An 18,660-nucleotide genomic window follows, 5' to 3' on the forward strand; every position below is an offset into this window, starting at 1 on the left:
AAACTATTATTCATCAACAATTACTTAATTATACTATTTTGACAATCATATTAAATACTCTTTAATTTTTGACATTCTTTTACAAAATATTATATAGATTGAATCGTACAACACGAAATATTAATTTATAGTTCCATGAAATAATATATCTACTAAGTTACATACTATATAACACACAATTATTGTATAAGACTAACAACACGGTCACAGGTTATTATTTTTATTTTGTTTAGCTCAATTTTGATCTGATCTCAATGAACAATTTCAAAAATCTGCAAATACTTGTGTGAAAATACTCTACCCCATGTAATTCAATTCTCTGCTGCTTGATTAACCATTACACGGTTGGACAATTATAAATGCGTCACCTAAGATCCGGTCGTAGCTCTCGCACAAAGCTATCCTTTTCACACCAGCAAGCAAGCACAAGCAGCACAGCACACACACACAGAGAGAAAAGAAAAGAGGAGAGAGAAAGATAGAGAGGAGTCACGCTCTGGCTCAGGGGCCACACGGCCGTGAGTACGTTTAAGCTTAAGTAACCAAAAAAGAGTAAAGAGGCGCAACCCCATTTACAATTTTACATCCCAATCTATCTAAAAAAGTGTTAAAAAGCAGAGAGAACAAAAGAGAGAACGCAAGTCAAGTGTGATTACATCACATCTTCACTGCTACTCTACTCTCACAGAACTCAGAAGCTAGTGTGTGTTGTGCGGGCGCGGGTGTGTGATCCACGCACAACAAACTAACTAACAACCAAATCGATCTCTCGTAAGAGAGAGAGCGAGAGGCGGAGCTGTCTCGGCCTCGGTGGAGATCTGATTAAACCCTAGGGCGTCTGATCTGGAGAATGTGAGCGTGACATGGCTGGAAATGGCGGCGGTACGAACGGTGCTGGTGTGGCCACCATTAGCGCGGCCAGCACGGCCATTGCCTCGGCTGATACGACCCGGTTCCAGCATCAGCCGCCTCATCACAGAGTACTCCCTCTCTCTCTCTCTCTCTCTCTCTCTCTCTCTCACACGCGTGCGCGCGCGCACGCACTCTCTCTGCATTAAGTAGGGTTTTACTGTAGCTTATGCAGCAATGTATGATCTGAGAGGAATAATTATCAACTTAATCGCTCTGATTTTGGTTTTAACGTTAGATTTCTCTCTGTTCGTTTTTTCTATGTCACTGTATAGATCTAGGTGAGAAAATTGTTACCGTTGCCGTACAGGCAAAATTGGCAATTTCTTAATTTTCTCACCAACCCCCCCCCCCCCCCCCCCCCCCCCCCCCCCCCTTCAATTATTTATTTTTCATTTATAAGATCTAATGTCGCTTTGCTGGGCGTTCTATCTTTTTGTTATCAATCTTAAAAGAAATCACCATGCTTGCTTTCTAGGAGTGTCCCGAAATTAAAATTTCATGTCAATTTGGGGTGATTGATCTGGCTTGTTTGGGTTTCATTGTTGTTTCCTGTAGCTTTATTTTGGCTGAGCTGCATTAAGAGGAATAGGCAAGTTATTGTTTTGAAGGGCAGAGTTGGACTAGCTTCCTATTTGTCTATAATCTCACAGAAGTAATGGCATGGTGTAAAGGAGAAGTAAATGTCTATAATTGCATACAAATTGTTTTCTGATATGAGAAGTTATGGCTATGATCGTACTAAATTATGTCTTTATGGATGATAGATTGATTATTAATGATCATGATTTAATTATAAGTTTAATACTTGACCTCACCTTTTCGTAGTTTCCCATTCCAAAACAAAGGAAAATGCAGATTTGATGATTGGCAGTGTTTCCTTCTAATTATTGCAAAGATGAGATCTTGTACGTTTTGCTGAAATTACTTTGAGCAGTACCAACTGATTTCGCTCTTAATTGTAACATCAGTGCTCTAATTTTACTTTCTAAATTGTCGCCTTCAAGTTTTGGACTCTTATCATATTTTCCAAATATTTCTTTCAATATATTTTTTTGCGAAAAGATGAATGAATGCAAATTGCTGTTTATTCCAACTCTTACACTCCTCTTTCCTGTGTATCAGAGAAATAGATGGAAAGGCTGTTTCGGAGGCTTAGCTTGTTTTGGCTCCCAAAAACCTAGTAAACGGATCGTCCCGGCAGCACGCACTCCAGGTGGCACTATCCAGAATGGCCATGCCAACGGTTCCCAAGCTGGTGCCACTAATCAAACAACTACTCTAAACCTCTCTCTTTTCGCACCCCCTTCCTCCCCCGCCTCCTTCACAAACTCAGCTCTGCCATCAACTGCTCAGTCACCAAGCTGCTTTCTCTCTCTCTCTGCCAACTCACCTGGCGGGCCCTCCAACATGATGTTCGCAACGGGTCCATACGCACATGAGACGCAGCTCGTTTCACCTCCTGTCTTTTCTACTTTCACCACCGAACCGTCTACTGCGCCTCTAACCCCACCGCCTGAGTTGGCACAACTGACGACACCTTCCTCCCCAGATGTTCCTTTCGCGCGGTTCCTCTCTTCCTCTATGGATTTCAGAACTGCTGCAGTTTATATACCCGGTAGCCCATCTAGCAGCCTCATTTCACCAGCCTCAGTCACTCCACGTACTGGCCTCTCTTCTCCTCTTCCAGAGCAAGAACGAATACGGGTGCATCCTGTACACTGGAGCGGTACTGGCTCGGCTCTTTCATCTGCACGTGGGTCCCCCTATTCCCGAAATGCATCCTCCAAGCTGTTCGGTCTTGACTCAGCCGCCGGCACCAGAAACTTCATATCAGCCCCTGAATCGCCATTCTTTCGATCGGCAGCACCGGCCCAATTCTGCCTTGACCAGGCACAACAATCTCCTGTGCCTTACACAAGAGGGAGGCCAAGCCTGTCAAGGGAGAATGGGAAGCAAGATGTTGAGGAAACCGAAGCATACAGAGCTTCCTTCGGCTTCAGTGCTGATGAAATTATCACCATGCAGAATTACACTAGAGTTGCCGAGGCAGCTGATGAGTCATTCACCATGTTCCCATTCACAAATGGGAGAACAGGTAGTAGTGAGGATGGAAGTCCAGTGGCTGATGTGTGGATGAAAGGAGATAACAGGGTGGAGAAGGTGCCCTCTGAGAGGTATGATACTGGAGATGTGAATCAGCCAGGGGAGAATATTGTTGCTAATGAGGTTGAGGCTGAGGCTGTGAATGGAAGTACCAGCCCGTTGCAAGGTGATTTTTCTTCTCAAGATTTTAGTTTCTGGTAGTGCCAGTTGTTCTGTTAACCCCCTTAAGCTAATTTAAGGCCCGGATTGATGCAATGTTTCCATCTGGACATGTTTAGGCATATAGGCATCAAATACTGATGTTCTTATTTTGATGGAAGGGATGGGTTGACCAAGTGAGCCAAGAGGGGTTTGAGAACTGAAAATTTTAAGGCAGTGTCAAGTAATTACTTCCTGATAAGTAGGCTATTTCCAAGGTCTAGGATTTGTTCTATAAAGTGAAAAGTACAAGTTCTGCTGAGGAAATTAATTTTGCTTGATTGTTGTACTTGTATGTATGCATTTATTTATTTGAGTTGCTTACCTCATCCAAACCTAACATATAAAGTTTTGTCGGTTTCTTATGTACCAACAGATGTTCATCCTTTCATAAAGCACAAGGAAAAAAATTCACTTGAGAGCCAAGAATCGAGCAAAAGAGCTAGGCCCGGACAGTCGTGCTCTGATGCAGAGATCGACTATAGGAGAGCCAGAAGCCTAAGAGAAGCTACTGGAATCCTGGCATGGCGCAATTCCTTGCCTTGATTAATCTCTTTTTTTCTTTTTTTTCTTTTTGTGCACTAATCCCCAGGGTAATCCTAGATGTGGAAGTAGTATTGATATAGTATTCGACTCTGTTAATCTTTTTATTTTGTTGATTGTAATGCCCTTAAGGTTTTTTTTTTTTTAATCTTTTTGGGGGTGAAGGTGGGTTTAATGTTGGGGAGTAGTTCTAGTGCCTAGATACTGTGATGATCTGTGTGCATTATATTTAGTTGTCATGATTGCTGCAAGGTACAGCTTTTGTCCTTATTTTGGTTGCATTAGCAAGGCTGTAGTTGTTAGATTGCTACTGGAACGGTAATACATTCTTTAGTTCTGTATCTTGCATTTTTTTTAATCGGGTAAGCTTAAGCAGTGATATCAATGAGCAGAGAAGTATGATCTCTCTTCCCTACCGCACGGAGTGTATGCTATTTCTTTTGTTAACAAGTCTCCGGATCAAAATATGCACAGAACTTGTCAGATTTTGGGGTTGAATGATGAAAATATAAAAGCCGACCCCTTTGAAGTTTGAACATTTGATAGCTAAAAGTTGCCAATAAATAAGGACTCTCAAGTTGTTTCAAGTGAATTGTAAACGTGGCGTGCCATGCTGGGGATCACATCTGGACGTGTCGTGCCGGCTAAACAATATATCTCAAATCGTGTCGTGTCATGTGACACTGTCAGATATTTACACAACGCGGATTTACTTAAGCCAACCCGTGTTGTGCTGTTTTTTCTTCTTATATTCTGCTCAATAACACTATATAACCAAGTAAAGGTCATGAAATCACAGCATGGGAGCCGGCACTGCAAGATTTTAGCCGTGCCAACTCATTAAATGACCCTCAACTCATATTATAATATAAGCTAAATTTACATTCATCCATTCATAATTGCATGCAAGGTCACATCATCACTTGTTTGAGTGGCCAACTATCACACTATATGTTCCATAGGTAGCAAAAACCAAACCTATAAGCAAGATGCAATAATCTACTGCCTTCCTGAAGAGCCCAATCGAAGAGCCTAAGAAGGTGAGGTGAAACATGGCCGGCAGGACGAAAGAAAGGAGTGCACAAACAGTGCTCCCCACAAAGGAAATGAACGACCCAAATCCTGGGATGAAAGATGCTACCAGAGAAAGCAACCCGACCGCAAAAAATCGGCTTATTTGCATGCCGACATACTCGGCACCATGCCAGTTGCGGCATATATTTTGGAAGAATGGGTTTGACTGAACCTTTGCTTCAACTATCTCGTGAATTGGGTGCATCATGATAGGAAAGGTGAATGTCAGAGCAATACATAGTCCCACCTGCCAAAAATTAAATCAACAAAAAACTATGATGATCTGGACTAGGGTTTAACTGGTACCAGTATGTTACTGTTCCCAATAGTGTATAACTGGGACCAGTATGTACTGGTTCGCAAACATTATTTTACAGATTGTTTTATGATTTATAATTGAAGCTAGTCACAATTGAGGAACTTGGGCAAAAATTTCCAGAAATAATAGGGCAGTTGAAGGTAGATTATGCAAAAGTTGTATTGACGACAGAGAACTAAATAACAGATAACAAGATGCTAATAGAGATTTTGCAAATTTGTATGCTGTTCTACAGAGAACTAACATGTACAGGTGTGCACCAGTAGCTGTGCAGACTAATTGCCAAGCTCTCTTTTATTTTGGTTACTTGGTTGTGGAAAACTGAGAACAAATATTGCGGGGCTGGAAGTTATTAAACAATTTAGATAAATTGAGGCTTCATTTGACCACAGCTAGATCTTTCTTGAGGATTATATAATCGTCTGGGCACATGCTATGAATTAGATTTACCATACAAGTTATAACTGAATGTGCAACCAACCTTGACAGCAGCAGATGACCAGTTATTTGGAAGATTCAGTGTAATAATATCTTTGGTCTCGTCTCCATAAGCTAGATACCCAAAAGTCCCAAAAAATACATAAGTGACTGTAATTGCCAGAAATGCCTGAGCCAGCACCCACCTGAAGATACATTTGAATTTAAAAAAAAAATAATAATTTCCTATAAAATGAACTATAAATTAAGATACTTTTGCTTTGCTGAGTTAGCTTAGCTCTCTTGCAACAGTGGAATGTAATACCAGCTGATTGGTATCTATTTCCACAAAACAGTTTTTTTTTATGATTTCAATGAAATCGGTGGGGTTTATACAACTTTTGTCGCAAAAAAAATTGACTATAAATTGAGGTATTTTCTGGTAGGGGTGTCAATGGCACCCTTTTACCCGTTTACCCGACCCATATCATATCCGAAAACACGGGTAAGGGTAAGATTTTTTTCTGTTAGCTAATCGGGTACGGGTAAGGGTAATGATTTTTTTGCGTTATCTTATCCGTTTTCGTATAAGATAATTTAAAAAAAAAAATTATATATATAGATATATATTTGTATGAAGATGATACATGATACAATAAAATTTTGTATTTTATTAAATTTTCATAATACAAATTAGTTGTATTCATTATTTTTTTTCTTATTTTGAAAAATATTTTATCAAAAGCACAAATCAAAATATTAATGACACTTTTTTATCCGTTTACCCGATCCGTACCGTATTCGAAAAAACGGGTAAGGGTAAAGATATTTTTTCATTATCATAATGGGTACGGGTATGAAAATGTCTCCACCCGATCCGTATCGTACCCGTTGACACCCCTATTTTCTGGTTTATTGATCATAAACAAAGAAATGGAAACGTACCTGAACTTTTTCCTCTCAGCCATTGATGCCTCAAGTGCGAGAGTCATGCAAAACCCCTCAAAACAAAAAACTGCCATGCCACCAACAAATGGTAGGCCCCACAAACCATTGAAGGCGTTCCTACTAAATGAATGGTCAAAGAATTGCAGATCTTCTTTTATTACAATGGCCATGGCGAGAACATTGCATGCATCGGCAAATATGCTAAATGGGGCGAGCGAAGAGAGGGATCTAATGAAGGAAAGAACAATTTCTAGGGGCAAAAGGAGAGCGAAAATGAAAAGAGAGGGGGGAGATGAGAACACCGAAGAGAGGTTTTGGCCGATGAAAACCAGGTATGCAACTGAACCTCCGGCTTGAGCAACTAGGATGAGGAGCTCTGTTAGGTACTGGCCTGTGGGCCCAAAGGCCTTCCCACCTAGATCACCATAGGTGTGGTGATTTTCTGATTCTGATTCTGATTCTGCCTCTTCTTCCTCTATCTTGTCTCGGCATTCTAGCTTGAAAATTAAAATCAAATTAAGATTCCAATGTTCAATTGATGGTATGAAAGTTAATGGGCAGTGCTGCTGCACTCGTGATATCTGTATGTTTTGTTTAGTGACTGATAAAAGTGATATAACAGAGGAATTAGCCAAACTTTTGGAATATATGTAGTACCAGTAAAAGTCAACCCATGCAGTATGCTGAATTGAAGATTTCACTTATCACGTGAGGAGATTGAAAATACTAAAGGATCATCTTTCGCATTAAATAAACCTTTTATAACTTCTCAAAATGTAAAATTTGACCTTAAAAAATAATATAGGAAGGTCCTTAAGAATCCTAAAAGCAGAATGTGCAATAAAGAGATGGGTACTCTACAAATTCCCCTTCAATTGTTCCCTACTGACAAGCTGATAACTTATTTTCAGTTGCTATGGACAACTAAATAGCAGTTGTGTGATCTAGTTCTTTAACTTAAAAACTAGTCGCTTTTAATAAGACTTAGTTCTTTAACTTGAAAAAAAAAAAATTAGTAGCCTTTTTCATAGACTGTTTGTTTTTATAAAAAAAAAAAGGTTAACCGGAAATAATAAAATCCACTCAAAAGATTAACACCGCAAGGGTAAAAGTAAACCTAACAGTAACAGATATCTCTCATCTTATTATATGGTGCATCATTTATTATATTATAGAACTTAAGAGGCTTCAAGTATATACTTTTCAGAGACACTGACAAAGCTAGTAAATAAATACTGGTAATCAAGTAAAAATATACTTTTTCTTATTTTTTAAAGTTATTTATTTGTATCTATCATCTATGCTTTCAATGAGAACTGATCTGTCAACATCTTGGCACCTGCCATCTGCTGACTAGAATCTTCACAGGGACGTTAGATCAATATTAGACGGTTCTGATCACACGGACCAACAATCAAAATCAGAAAGCAACTGCAACTCGTATTAAAACCAAAACAACAAAATAAAGAGAGAAAGTGTGAGTATACCAGAAGAAGCATGCAATAGAATGTGGCGAGGCCAGTTATGGCCACACCGATGGAACCCGTGAGCCAACCCGCCACACGAAAGGCATACGGGAGGCCCAGCACACCGGTTCCGACAATGGATACGATAATATTGCCCAGTGTCTGGGCCCACGTGGCAGTGCCTCTCCGCCTCCCGCTTCCTTCCCTCCCCTCCAAATTCAAAAGAGGAGCACTTGATCCCTCTTTCGCAGTCCCGTTTTCTCTGCTCAGTTCTTCCATCGCAGTATCTATCGCACAGAGGTGCGTCGGAGCTAGTAACTCGGTTGGGTTTACAGTTGGGAAATCAGATAGAGAGTCTATAAGGGACAATGGATGGAAAAAATTGATCTGAGAATTATATAATTAATTAATGCATATAAATGATAAAATTTAATAAATAAAATTATAAATTTGAATATTCTATGACGCAACAGAAAGTCTGAATATTCTATGGAGCCCGCATCGTCTGCAATTCTGCATTAACTCAAAAGAGCATCTTTTGAGTTAATACAGTTCGGCCGTCCGATTAGTTCATCCGATCCCCCCTAAAACATAGGAGATCTTTAATATTAGTGCGGATATAACTCCCACAAATCTTAATTCCGATCGGACGGTTCAGATGTATTAACTCAAGAGATTGCTTATGAGGGATCAACAGATGTCATTCGTGTCCCTGAAAGTGGGCCCCAGCAGAGAGAAACGATGCAAATACGCAACGCTTTGTTCATGTGGACTCTGGAGAATCAACCAATATATAGTGGTTCATTAAGATTTTGGGAGGTCAGCACAAGAACTCGCATTTATAACATAATTGAGGGTTTAATGTAAATTTATATCATTATTGTCGTCAGTGTGAGATCAAACTTGATTCATAAGCAGGGGCGGATGCTTAGGGGTAGGCACTTTTTTTGAAGGCCCGCTAATACTATATGTTGGTGCCTACTCTTGAATAATATTAGTGCCCACCCCTGAACCTAGAAAAAAGAATACACAGCCCAGATCTAAGTTAGAGAAAGAAAATAGAATTCGTGCTAAGTCTAATTTGTCCCTCCGTGATTGTGAGCAGCGATAGTGGACCATATCTCTCACTTCGCGCAAGAATTCTGGTGAACCGCGTATACATTAGTGTTGCTGGGTTGTGAACCGCGCAAACTCCAAACTCATTTGGAGCTACTATAGTTTTATTCCAAATTTGTATCTTAATCAAATTAAATAAAAGCAGGGGTTTGATCGTTCGAGACTCCAATCGGTGCCTTGCCTGAAACATTCGCTATTTTCTTAGATGCAAGAAACAAATCAAACTGAAAAGGAAACTTGTAAATTAAAATAATGAGCATTTTTTTGTCTTTCTTGTTTACCTAGTAAGTCTTGTGCATGTATAATTTTCTGAGATTTTGCTCATTTCTTTGAATAGAAAACCTTAATAAAAATATTTGTCTTCAGGAATGATACCAAATTGTGTTAAGGCTGGTAAAAAAAAATTGCGCCTCATTCGAAAGTGATTCAATTTTTTTTTTTTTATAATTAGTGCTGTGGTAAAAGACCAATTTGTCTCTCAATTAATTTCTGTTAGTTAAAGCTTCAGCATTCAAGATACAAAGTCTCTATAATATCTCATGGTTTTAAAAAAAAATATATGAAAATTGTTTCAAACAATGAATTTTACAAATAAATTTTAGCATAAATAATCACACCAGGTTACGTTTTTTACACTAAATATAAATAATTGTGTGTAATTTTTCCATGCCAGTTTCGAATAAATTTCTATTTTTTCATGTACAAATTCAAATATCAAAATTCCAAAAAGCGTGTGCATATTGTGCCTACCCCTGATTGAAATTCTAGATCCGCCCCTGGATTCATATATCAAGTATTTTAATTAGTTATGCATAATAACCAAGGTTTTAAATAGCTAGTTATAGCTACACAATAATTGCGTTATAGTTTTTTCGGACCTGAAAAACTATAACGCTATTAACCGCTTTTCTTTTATAATGATTATAAATAGCTAGCTATGATTATGTTATAGTTGCATTATAACTTTTTCGGACCTTAAAGTTATAGCGTTATAACTGCTATTTAGAACTTTGATAATAACACGAGTAAATAAATTATTTTATAATATAAGTTTTAATATTCTTTGCAGAGGAGGGTTCAAATGCCTCCATTTTTGGTGCCTCCATCATGCCTTCATTTTTAAAAACTTTAATAACTAAAAATTTGAAACTTAAAAGTCAAAATAAAATCATTAGATATGATCTACATCATTTTATCTATGCATATGTAAAATATTACAACATTTCAACTTTATTTTGGTTGTCATCAAGATATTGTAAAAAAAAAAAAAATACTAATATGGATAATTTCTAGACGTTGATTTTTTAACTTATTAATTCACATAAAAACAAAATTGAAATGTGATAATATTTTATGAGCATATAGAGAAAATAACATAGATCATATCTAACGGTTTTATTTTGACATTTATAATTTAAATTTTGAATTATTTAGGTTTTTAAAAATAGAGGCATGATGGAAGCACAAAAAATGGAGATATTTGAAACCTCCTCTTCTTTGCATTAATTGATAATAATTATAGTTAAATTAATTTATATGTTTAAAATAGTTGGATCAAATTTGGTACACAAGTATATAACCCATCAAATTTTAAGGAATTTTATATTCATATTTTGCTAAATTTAAATGAGAATCCAATAAATAAGTTGATCCAAATGCAGACCATTAGATACATTTTTAATACACTTATGTAGCTCTATTCATATATCCATTGGTAACTCTAAGCATAAATATTATATCAATCCAATTCTCTGTAGTATGTATCCATCATGTAGAAAATCATCAACAGAAGAATATAAAGAAAGGTTGAGAACAAAACATAAAAAATGGTGTCCCCTAAATCCAGAAACAAAAATTTTTGATTTTTTTTTTGTCAATCTCTTTGAGAAATTTTCGGTAGAGACAAATTAACGTTGCATATTTCAAGAAGAATCACATATAATTCCAACTCGACGCAACAATAATACATGCATATGCCAGCTAATGAGCAGCAAAACAATTACAAGCCATGAGCAAATTGAACACCAAGGAGGAAATATTTTATTTTATTTTTTTCATTTTTTTTGGACAAACACGTACGTACATACAAAGACTATACATTCTAATTGAGAATAATAATTGATAGCTAGGAGATTTATGTACGTATAGAAATATGTCAAGGAGGAGGAGGATGATGTAGGGCAGGGTAGACAATATATCATCTATCTTTGTATTTTGAAAATTAATCATCTCTGATGTTGAAAATCAAGCTTATATCAATATATATGTATGAAAGAAATAGGAGGATCTTCACCCAGAAAGCCAAAGTTGTGCTATAATATTTGATTAGTGAGACAACACAAAAGTGTATATATGGGATTTTTTTTATACATCATAATTAAAAAAAATAATTTTAGCAAAGCAGCATTATTATTTTTTTTTACAAAAACAAGAAGGACCGAATAGGCTATTCGGTTCCGAATTTTTACTTTTTTTTTCACATTTTCATCGACGCTGCCGAAGAAAATATGAAATGAGCCTGGACCAAATAGCCAATTCGGTCCCTTGTGGTTTTGGATTTTCTGTGGCCTGATTTAGATTTTTGTTTAGTGTAATTTAAGTTTTGTAGTGTAATTATTAATTGTATAATCTTTTAGTTTACATGTAGAGTAATTTATCGATATTTTTATTAATATTTAACTTAAAATATAAATTATCAAATTTAAAATATATATATCAAACAATCATAGATAATTTCAATGATCAATTTTTTTTTAGTTTGCACGGAAGCATTGTTGTTTTTTGAAAAACTTTAGGCAACCATAATTCGGAAAGGGGGGACGACACGGATCCGAATTTTGCCCAAGTATCTGTAGCATCAGAATTGTAAAAAAACGTCATTTAGTGCCTCAAAAATCCAGTTTAAGTTTTCTATCAACGGTAGACATACAACGATCGGTATTAATTTTTTCAAAAGCCTAAGAGATTATTCAAGAATTACCCATATAATTATTTTAAAATACATTTACTATTTATTGTGTGTGTTTGCTTATCTTTTTAATGAATTACGGTTTTATTTATTATTCAAAGATCATTGAAATTATCTATGATTGTTCAATATACGTCCTTTCGGTCATGGCAATTATTGAAATTATCTATAATTATTCAAAGATCAATCATAGAAGAAGGATATTTATAAAAATAAATAAATCATGGGACCGAAATGCCAGTTCGGTCCCAGCTGAAAAAACATTGGGGACCGAATTAGCATTTCGGCTCCATGATTTTTTGGGTTCTACACGGATGGCCACACTGTTTGGTGTGAAAAAGTGGAAAAAACTCAAGACCAACCAAATAGCCTATTCGGTTCCAAGAAAAGTAAAAATTCGGGATCAAATAGGTTATTCGGTCCTTATGGTTTTTGTAAAAAAAAATAATCATGTTCCTTTACTAAATTTTTTTTTTATTAATTATGATTTATAAAAAAAAATTCGTATATATGGCTATGCAATGTCTAGGGGCCGAAATTTTTAAAAATACCATTTTATTAAAATTAATAAACCAAAACACCAAATTGGACTGGAATTATTAAATTTCGCATGGCCGCTGCGAGGGGAAGCGGCCAGCTAGAACCGGGCCGCTGCGAGGGGAAGCGGGCACTTATTTGGGCCGCTTCTGGGCCCAGCGGCCACTTTGATTTTGTTTTTTTGTTTTTTTGTTTTTTTTGGAAAACAGATTTTTTGTTTTTGTTTTGGAAAACAGATTTTTTTTTATTAAAATATTAGAAATGTTGAATATATTTCTTTGAAAATAGATGAAATACAATATAATTTGATTTATTAGAAAGACTGCAACAAATAACCTGGATCAATATTTTTCAGGCCGGATTTTTCGCGGTTGTAAGAAAAATTAATATATTTCTTTGTGTTATTGAAAAAAAATAAAAAAAATTAGATTCCGAGTTATTGATCCCGGTTCAAAAGTCACTTCTAGGTAATCCAGAAAATATTGTGACCTTTCTAGTACATTTAATTTATAAAAAGTTGTATCTATTTTGATAATTCTTTTTGAAAAACAATAATTAAATAAATTAAAGATTTTATTTTTTTTCAAAAATAGATACAACTTTTTATAAATTAAATGTACTAGAAGGATCACAATATTTTCTGGATTACCTAGAAGTGACTTTTGAACCGGGATCAATAACTCAGAATCTAAGTATTTTTATTATTTTCCAATAACACATAAAGAAATATATTAATTTTTCTTACAGCCGCGAAAAATCCGGCCTGAAAAATATTTATCCGGGTTATTTGTTGCAGTCTTTCTAATAAATTAAATTATATTGTATTTCATCTATTTTCAAAGAAATATATTCAACATTTCTAATATTTTAATAAAAAAAAAACTGTTTTCCAAAAAAAAAAAAAGAAAAAAAAAAAGAAGAAGCAAAATCAAGGTGGCCACTGGCCCCCAAAGCGGCCCAGCCGGCTGGGCCCAGAAGCGCCCCAAATAAGTGCCCGCTTCCCCCCGAAGCGGCCCGGTTCCAAGTGCCCGCTTCCCCGGGAAGCGGCCATGCGAAAAATATAATTTCCAGCCGAAATTGGTGTTTTGGTTTAATAATTTTAAAAAAATGGTATTTTTAAAAATTTCGGGTCTAGGGGACACACGAATGCCTACGTGCATTTATAGCACATTGCTCGTGGCAATCGGTGCTACTTGAGCTAGGTTATTAGATTAGAAATATAAAAGTAGGCCAGTGGATCGAGCATGCAAGAATAGAATACAACTTGTATATAATTTTTTTTATTAATATATTATTAGTGGCGCAAGCTATTTAAACTTAAAAAAAAAACAATATATATGTAGAATTTTTCCAACTCAAAATTCAACTTTACAATCCAATCTTCAATTTTTGTCTATACTAAACTTCTGCCTATGTTTGAACCAATTCTTGACTACGATTTTGATGACGTATTGATGTATTTGACAATAGTAATATACGAGTAATATACTTATGATTGCAATACTTATATATTTTAAATGACCAATATGGTTAATTGTAGAGTTTCTGTGATAATATTTTTGAAAAATAGAAAAAGATAGTAGTATACGGCACATCAAATAGTTCTTTAATACCTTGGTAGCTACTACCAAGTTTTCAAAAAAAAAAAAAAAAGAGCTCTACTAAATGAACTTTTCATGAATATCGAAATTTTCGTGCCATGGATTTTTTTTTAGTGCTACAAATGAATCAGCTTCTCCTGTATTGAAATAAACTGAACGGATTATATAAGATTCAGCAGCAATTGTAAAATTAATCGTCTTTAAAGTAATAGTCCGTAACATATTTTGAAGATTTTTTTCCTGAAAACAAAAATATTTCGGAATAAGTAAAAATATTTTAAAGATCAATTGAAATAAAGCCATTTATTTAAGTTTGTCGCGTTATTTTATTTCGAAAATATTGATTCGGTGCTGCTGAGAAAAGTTCGTGGGCTGAAAACATGGGGAATTAAGAAATAAAAAGGGGCTCATCAGCTCATGTACAGATGGCAAAAGAAATGAACTTTAACACAGAATTTGAGGCTTTGTTTTTTTGTTTAGAACTGTCAAGATTCGAATTGCTTAAAGTACAAGTTCGGTCAACTCATTTAATTTGTCAATAGATCCAGAAATTGTGGTAATACCTTTTAGATTCTATTGAGTAGAATTAGGGTGTTCTTAACCTCACCAAAGTGTTTGGTGAGCTTGACTCCAAAATCCATCAAATCGGTTTCAAATGACGAATCCGAACCGTTGGAACCCGCCTATTTTACGTGTGATAAATCTACATGTGAAAATTTTAAACTTTCGAATTAGTTTAGTACAAAGTCAATTGGTCAAAATTAGAAAGTTAATTGCATTCATTTTTTGAACATGTTTTGACCGCTTGACTTTATACTAAACTAATTCGAAAGTTTAAAAATTTCACATGTAGACGCATCACACGTAAAATAGGCGGGTTCTAACGGTTCAGATTTGTCATTTGAAACCGATTTGATGGATTTTGGAGTCAAGCTCACCAAATACTTTGGTGAGCTTAAGAACACCCTAGTTCTACTCAGATTCTATTTATACAACATTCAGGAGCATTGTAAAATGAAAATTCTGGAGTTCGTGGACTGGAAAATTGGGCCTCTAATTTGAGTATTGAAATGAAAATGGGCTCATCAATTCAAAGGCACAGATGGCAAAATAAATAAGATCAAAATAAAATCTTCTCAAGTGCATCCTCCTCCTCCCTTTGCAATTTAATCCCCTCGACTTAGTCAAGACAACCACATTAATTTTCTACTGTCCTCTTTATCCATTATCTTTATTACCAACACTCTTTATCAGGATATCACACCTTAGATTATATATACCATATAAATTTTGATCATTTTACTTTGTACTAAATAGTTCATTTTTTTTTACAACTTAATTTTGTACTAAATAAATTTGAAAATTTGAAAATTTTACATATACATGCATTCATGAAGTAGATAGATTTTAACGACTTGAATTCATCGTTTGAAAATAATCTGATAAACTTTTAGAATTGTACTCACCAATTTTTCTTAGTGAGTACATTTCACCCTAGATTATGTATGCCATATATAAATTTTGACACTTTGTTATGCATAAACTATTCTGATTCCCCCGGGTGTAATTGTATTGAGTAATACGGCCCATGTTAACACAATTTGCTCTTGGGCCTACTGTCCATTGTTCCTCTTTTTAGGTATTGAGTGATCAAGGATTAGTAGTGCATTTTGAAAGAGATGTAAATTCATGAATTAGTAATATACTAATATCTGCAAAATGTTTGTTTTTCACATTATTTAGTAGAAGATTCAGATGTAGAAGTTTCTGATTGTTTTCTCAGCTTGTTGTTCTTTTTGGAGGCTGGTGGTACCAAAGTTCTAGAAATCAACCGATCTAAGCAAAGTATCTTCCTTTAAAATCTTACAATTGTTAATTGTATCTTTATATTGTTCATGAAATAAGAATAGTTAATAGCTATTCAAGTTCAGACTAAAAGCTATTCTCAACTGAGGGTATTTCTGTATATTTTTGTATATTTTGAGCGTGACAGGTTGCCAGTCATGTTATCAAAACTAAGAATAATAAATTATATTTTTTTGCTGATGTTTTTATTTTCATGTTTTATGGTTGAAGAATTATATGAGAGATACATATCTCCATTTCTTTTCTTTTTCTAAATTGGAATTTATGATCAAAGAATGTTTATATTTTGATAAAAATATTTTTGCACACAGGTGGCGTCCTTTTGAAAATCACAATAGATTAATAGTTCATGAGTGAGTCTATGGTACTATGCATATTATGATTTGGCACTGTGCTACGGTTCTATATTCGAGTTTTCAAATCCTAACGGTCGATCCAAACCGTTCACCTTGTTCTCCATATTAATATGTGTTTGGAGACCAAATTTTACATTTTTTGAAATTCTTTTACTATTTTTTTAGATTTATTGAAAATCACTGTTTTTGGATGGTCCAGAATTTTCAGATCAAGTGATTTTCTAAATATCTAAAAAAATAGTAAAAAAATTTCAAAAAAAATGTAAAATTTGGTCTCCAAACACATATTAATATGGAGAACAAGATGAATGGTTCGGATCGACCGTTAGGATTTGAAAACTCGAATATAGAGACGTAACAACCCGTGATATGCATAGTACCATAGACTCACTCATAGTTCATGATATAGTAAGTATAGTAAATGAGAATTATGAAGTAAGAAACAAATATTAGAGACAATTATGTAGTTGAGACTTTCTCCATATAATTCACATTGCATTTAAACAAAGTGATTAAATTTAGACAAACATAAAAGTTTATTAATTAATTAATCAGAGATAAATTAAAGTTCAACAACAAAAAACGAATTATTTATAAAGTTTAATTAGTAATCTCCAAAAATTTACCCTCATTAATTTTAGAGTCAAAATGTTAGTAACTCCATGACATTTTATAAATTTCTTTTTTGATTCAAACGTTATAAATTAATTTCCATCCAATACGCTCATATATTGTTACTAGTATTTTACCCGTGCATTGCAACAAAAACATATTACAACATGAAGGAGATCAAAATTTTGATTTACAATTTGAATTCAAATTTTAATGCAAGTGAAGGGATTTGATAAAAAAAAAAGACAAGTGATTTGTAGAAATATATACATCCCATAGACAAAAATCAAAAGGACAAAAAATATTTAGTGAAAGTGAATTTGTATTAATAAATTAATTGCTCTATTTTGTGACACTAATTATAGTTAATGTTACTAAAATCCCTCCTCAATATATATTCTTCATATAATTAACAACTGAAACTAAGAACGAACCTAAACATACTAATAAAAGTGAATATTTTATCTTATCAAAATTAAAGAAGTAAAATTATAAAAAGATTCACTGTAGTTTAAATTGAGTAATGTATTAAATTTGGAGATATCAAATAATTTGATAAGATATCAAGTGCTGATAAAATATTTTCAAAAGATATCAGCATTTGATATTCTTAAAAATAATTTGACCATCCATCATAATTCTTAAATAAGGAAAGAAAGAATGAGAGATAGCTGGAGAGGAGCAATAAGGAAATAAATAAATTGATTTTCTCTCCAATTTTGTTCTCTATTCAATTTTTAATTTTTAATTGTAACATATCATGTGGTAGTATGTTTCTAACTAAATTTAGACTTTTATACGTAAGAAAGATGCATTTAATTAAAAGAAGACAAATTATTTGATTGAAGACTGATATTATATCCAAAATTTCATCTTTCAATCATAGTCGTTGGCGAATCAAAACATCTACGTGCATAATATAAGAATAAAGATACACTAATATGCATTTATGTCATTACCCTTTCCATCTTAATTTGCACCAGAGACGATGCGTTCAAATATTAAATCTTTCAAAACGGTTGGAAGCCACCTCAGATGGAAACAGAGGAAAATTTTAATTCTCTTTTTTTTGTCTCTTGTCCAAAACGTAAAGTAAACCAGTGTGGCATTCGAGACCAGTCAACCCTTGCCTTTACTGTAGAGAAGTTGAAACGACGGAAAATTGAAAAAATAATTAATCAAACTTTTTTTTGTTTCGATGTGTATGTATTTGTACATAACAAATGCGGTAGTTGAAACGATGGCAAACTTCATTGTGTGTCAATATATGTAGAGATTCGGATATTTGGAGATGAAGAGTGCCATCAGCGAGGGAGAACGGGATACAACAGATAGATAGATAGATAGATAGATAGATAGAGAGAGAGAGACAGAGAGAGAGAGAGGAAGAGAAGTAGAAGGAATAATTTGGAGATCATGAAAGGAAGTGCATGGTGACATTGATCCAAGAATGAATAATTTTTGTGTGGATATGGATGCATCCTCCATGCACACAATGGCAAGTTACATATACTATCTCATTGCTATTTTCTATTTGTTAGCTGCCACTGACAAATATTGTTTATCGATCTCCTTGCTTATAACGTAAAGTAAACGGAATTGCTTGGCATGTGAAAATGATCAG

General features: G+C 34.6%; 2 protein-coding genes across 2 annotated transcripts; one reads left to right on the forward strand and one right to left on the reverse strand.

Moving 5' to 3' along the window:
- Positions 1–449: 449 nt before the first annotated feature.
- LOC144560406 (hydroxyproline-rich glycoprotein family protein) lies at positions 450–4,097 on the forward strand. The gene is made up of 3 exons (XM_078309599.1): positions 450–980; positions 2,035–3,181; positions 3,590–4,097. Exons 1-3 carry the CDS (start codon positions 864–866, stop codon positions 3,757–3,759), a joined length of 1,434 nt encoding a protein of 477 aa, XP_078165725.1. The 5' UTR covers positions 450–863; the 3' UTR covers positions 3,760–4,097.
- Positions 4,098–4,617: 520 nt separating this feature from the next.
- On the reverse strand, positions 4,618–8,347 carry ANT1 (aromatic and neutral transporter 1). Its single transcript, XM_078309600.1, has 4 exons — positions 8,002–8,347; positions 6,512–7,011; positions 5,631–5,772; positions 4,618–5,077 (listed from the first exon to the last, which is right to left on the reverse strand). The coding sequence occupies exons 1-4, from the start codon at positions 8,257–8,259 to the stop codon at positions 4,676–4,678; spliced, it is 1,302 nt and encodes a 433-aa protein (XP_078165726.1). The 5' UTR covers positions 8,260–8,347; the 3' UTR covers positions 4,618–4,675.
- Positions 8,348–18,660: the final 10,313 nt, after the last annotated feature.

Source organism: Carex rostrata, chromosome 10 (genome assembly GCF_964058835.1).
Source record: "Carex rostrata chromosome 10, lpCarRost1.2, whole genome shotgun sequence".
Classification (NCBI taxonomy): Eukaryota; Viridiplantae; Streptophyta; class Magnoliopsida; order Poales; family Cyperaceae; genus Carex; species Carex rostrata.

Coding starts and splice junctions, on each gene's coding strand:
- ANT1 (XM_078309600.1), bottom strand. CDS start 8,259: ATGGAAGAACTGAGCAGAGAAAACGGGACTGCGAAAGAGGGATCAAGT. Junction 7,012..8,001: donor TCTATTGCATGCTTCTTCTG/GTATACTCACAC, acceptor TTAATTTTCAAG/CTAGAATGCCGAGACAAGAT. Junction 5,773..6,511: donor GCTGAGAGGAAAAAGTTCAG/GTACGTTTCCAT, acceptor ATGTATCTTCAG/GTGGGTGCTGGCTCAGGCAT.
- LOC144560406 (XM_078309599.1), top strand. CDS start 864: ATGGCTGGAAATGGCGGCGGTACGAACGGTGCTGGTGTGGCCACCATT. Junction 981..2,034: donor ATCAGCCGCCTCATCACAGA/GTACTCCCTCTC, acceptor CCTGTGTATCAG/AGAAATAGATGGAAAGGCTG. Junction 3,182..3,589: donor AAGTACCAGCCCGTTGCAAG/GTGATTTTTCTT, acceptor ATGTACCAACAG/ATGTTCATCCTTTCATAAAG.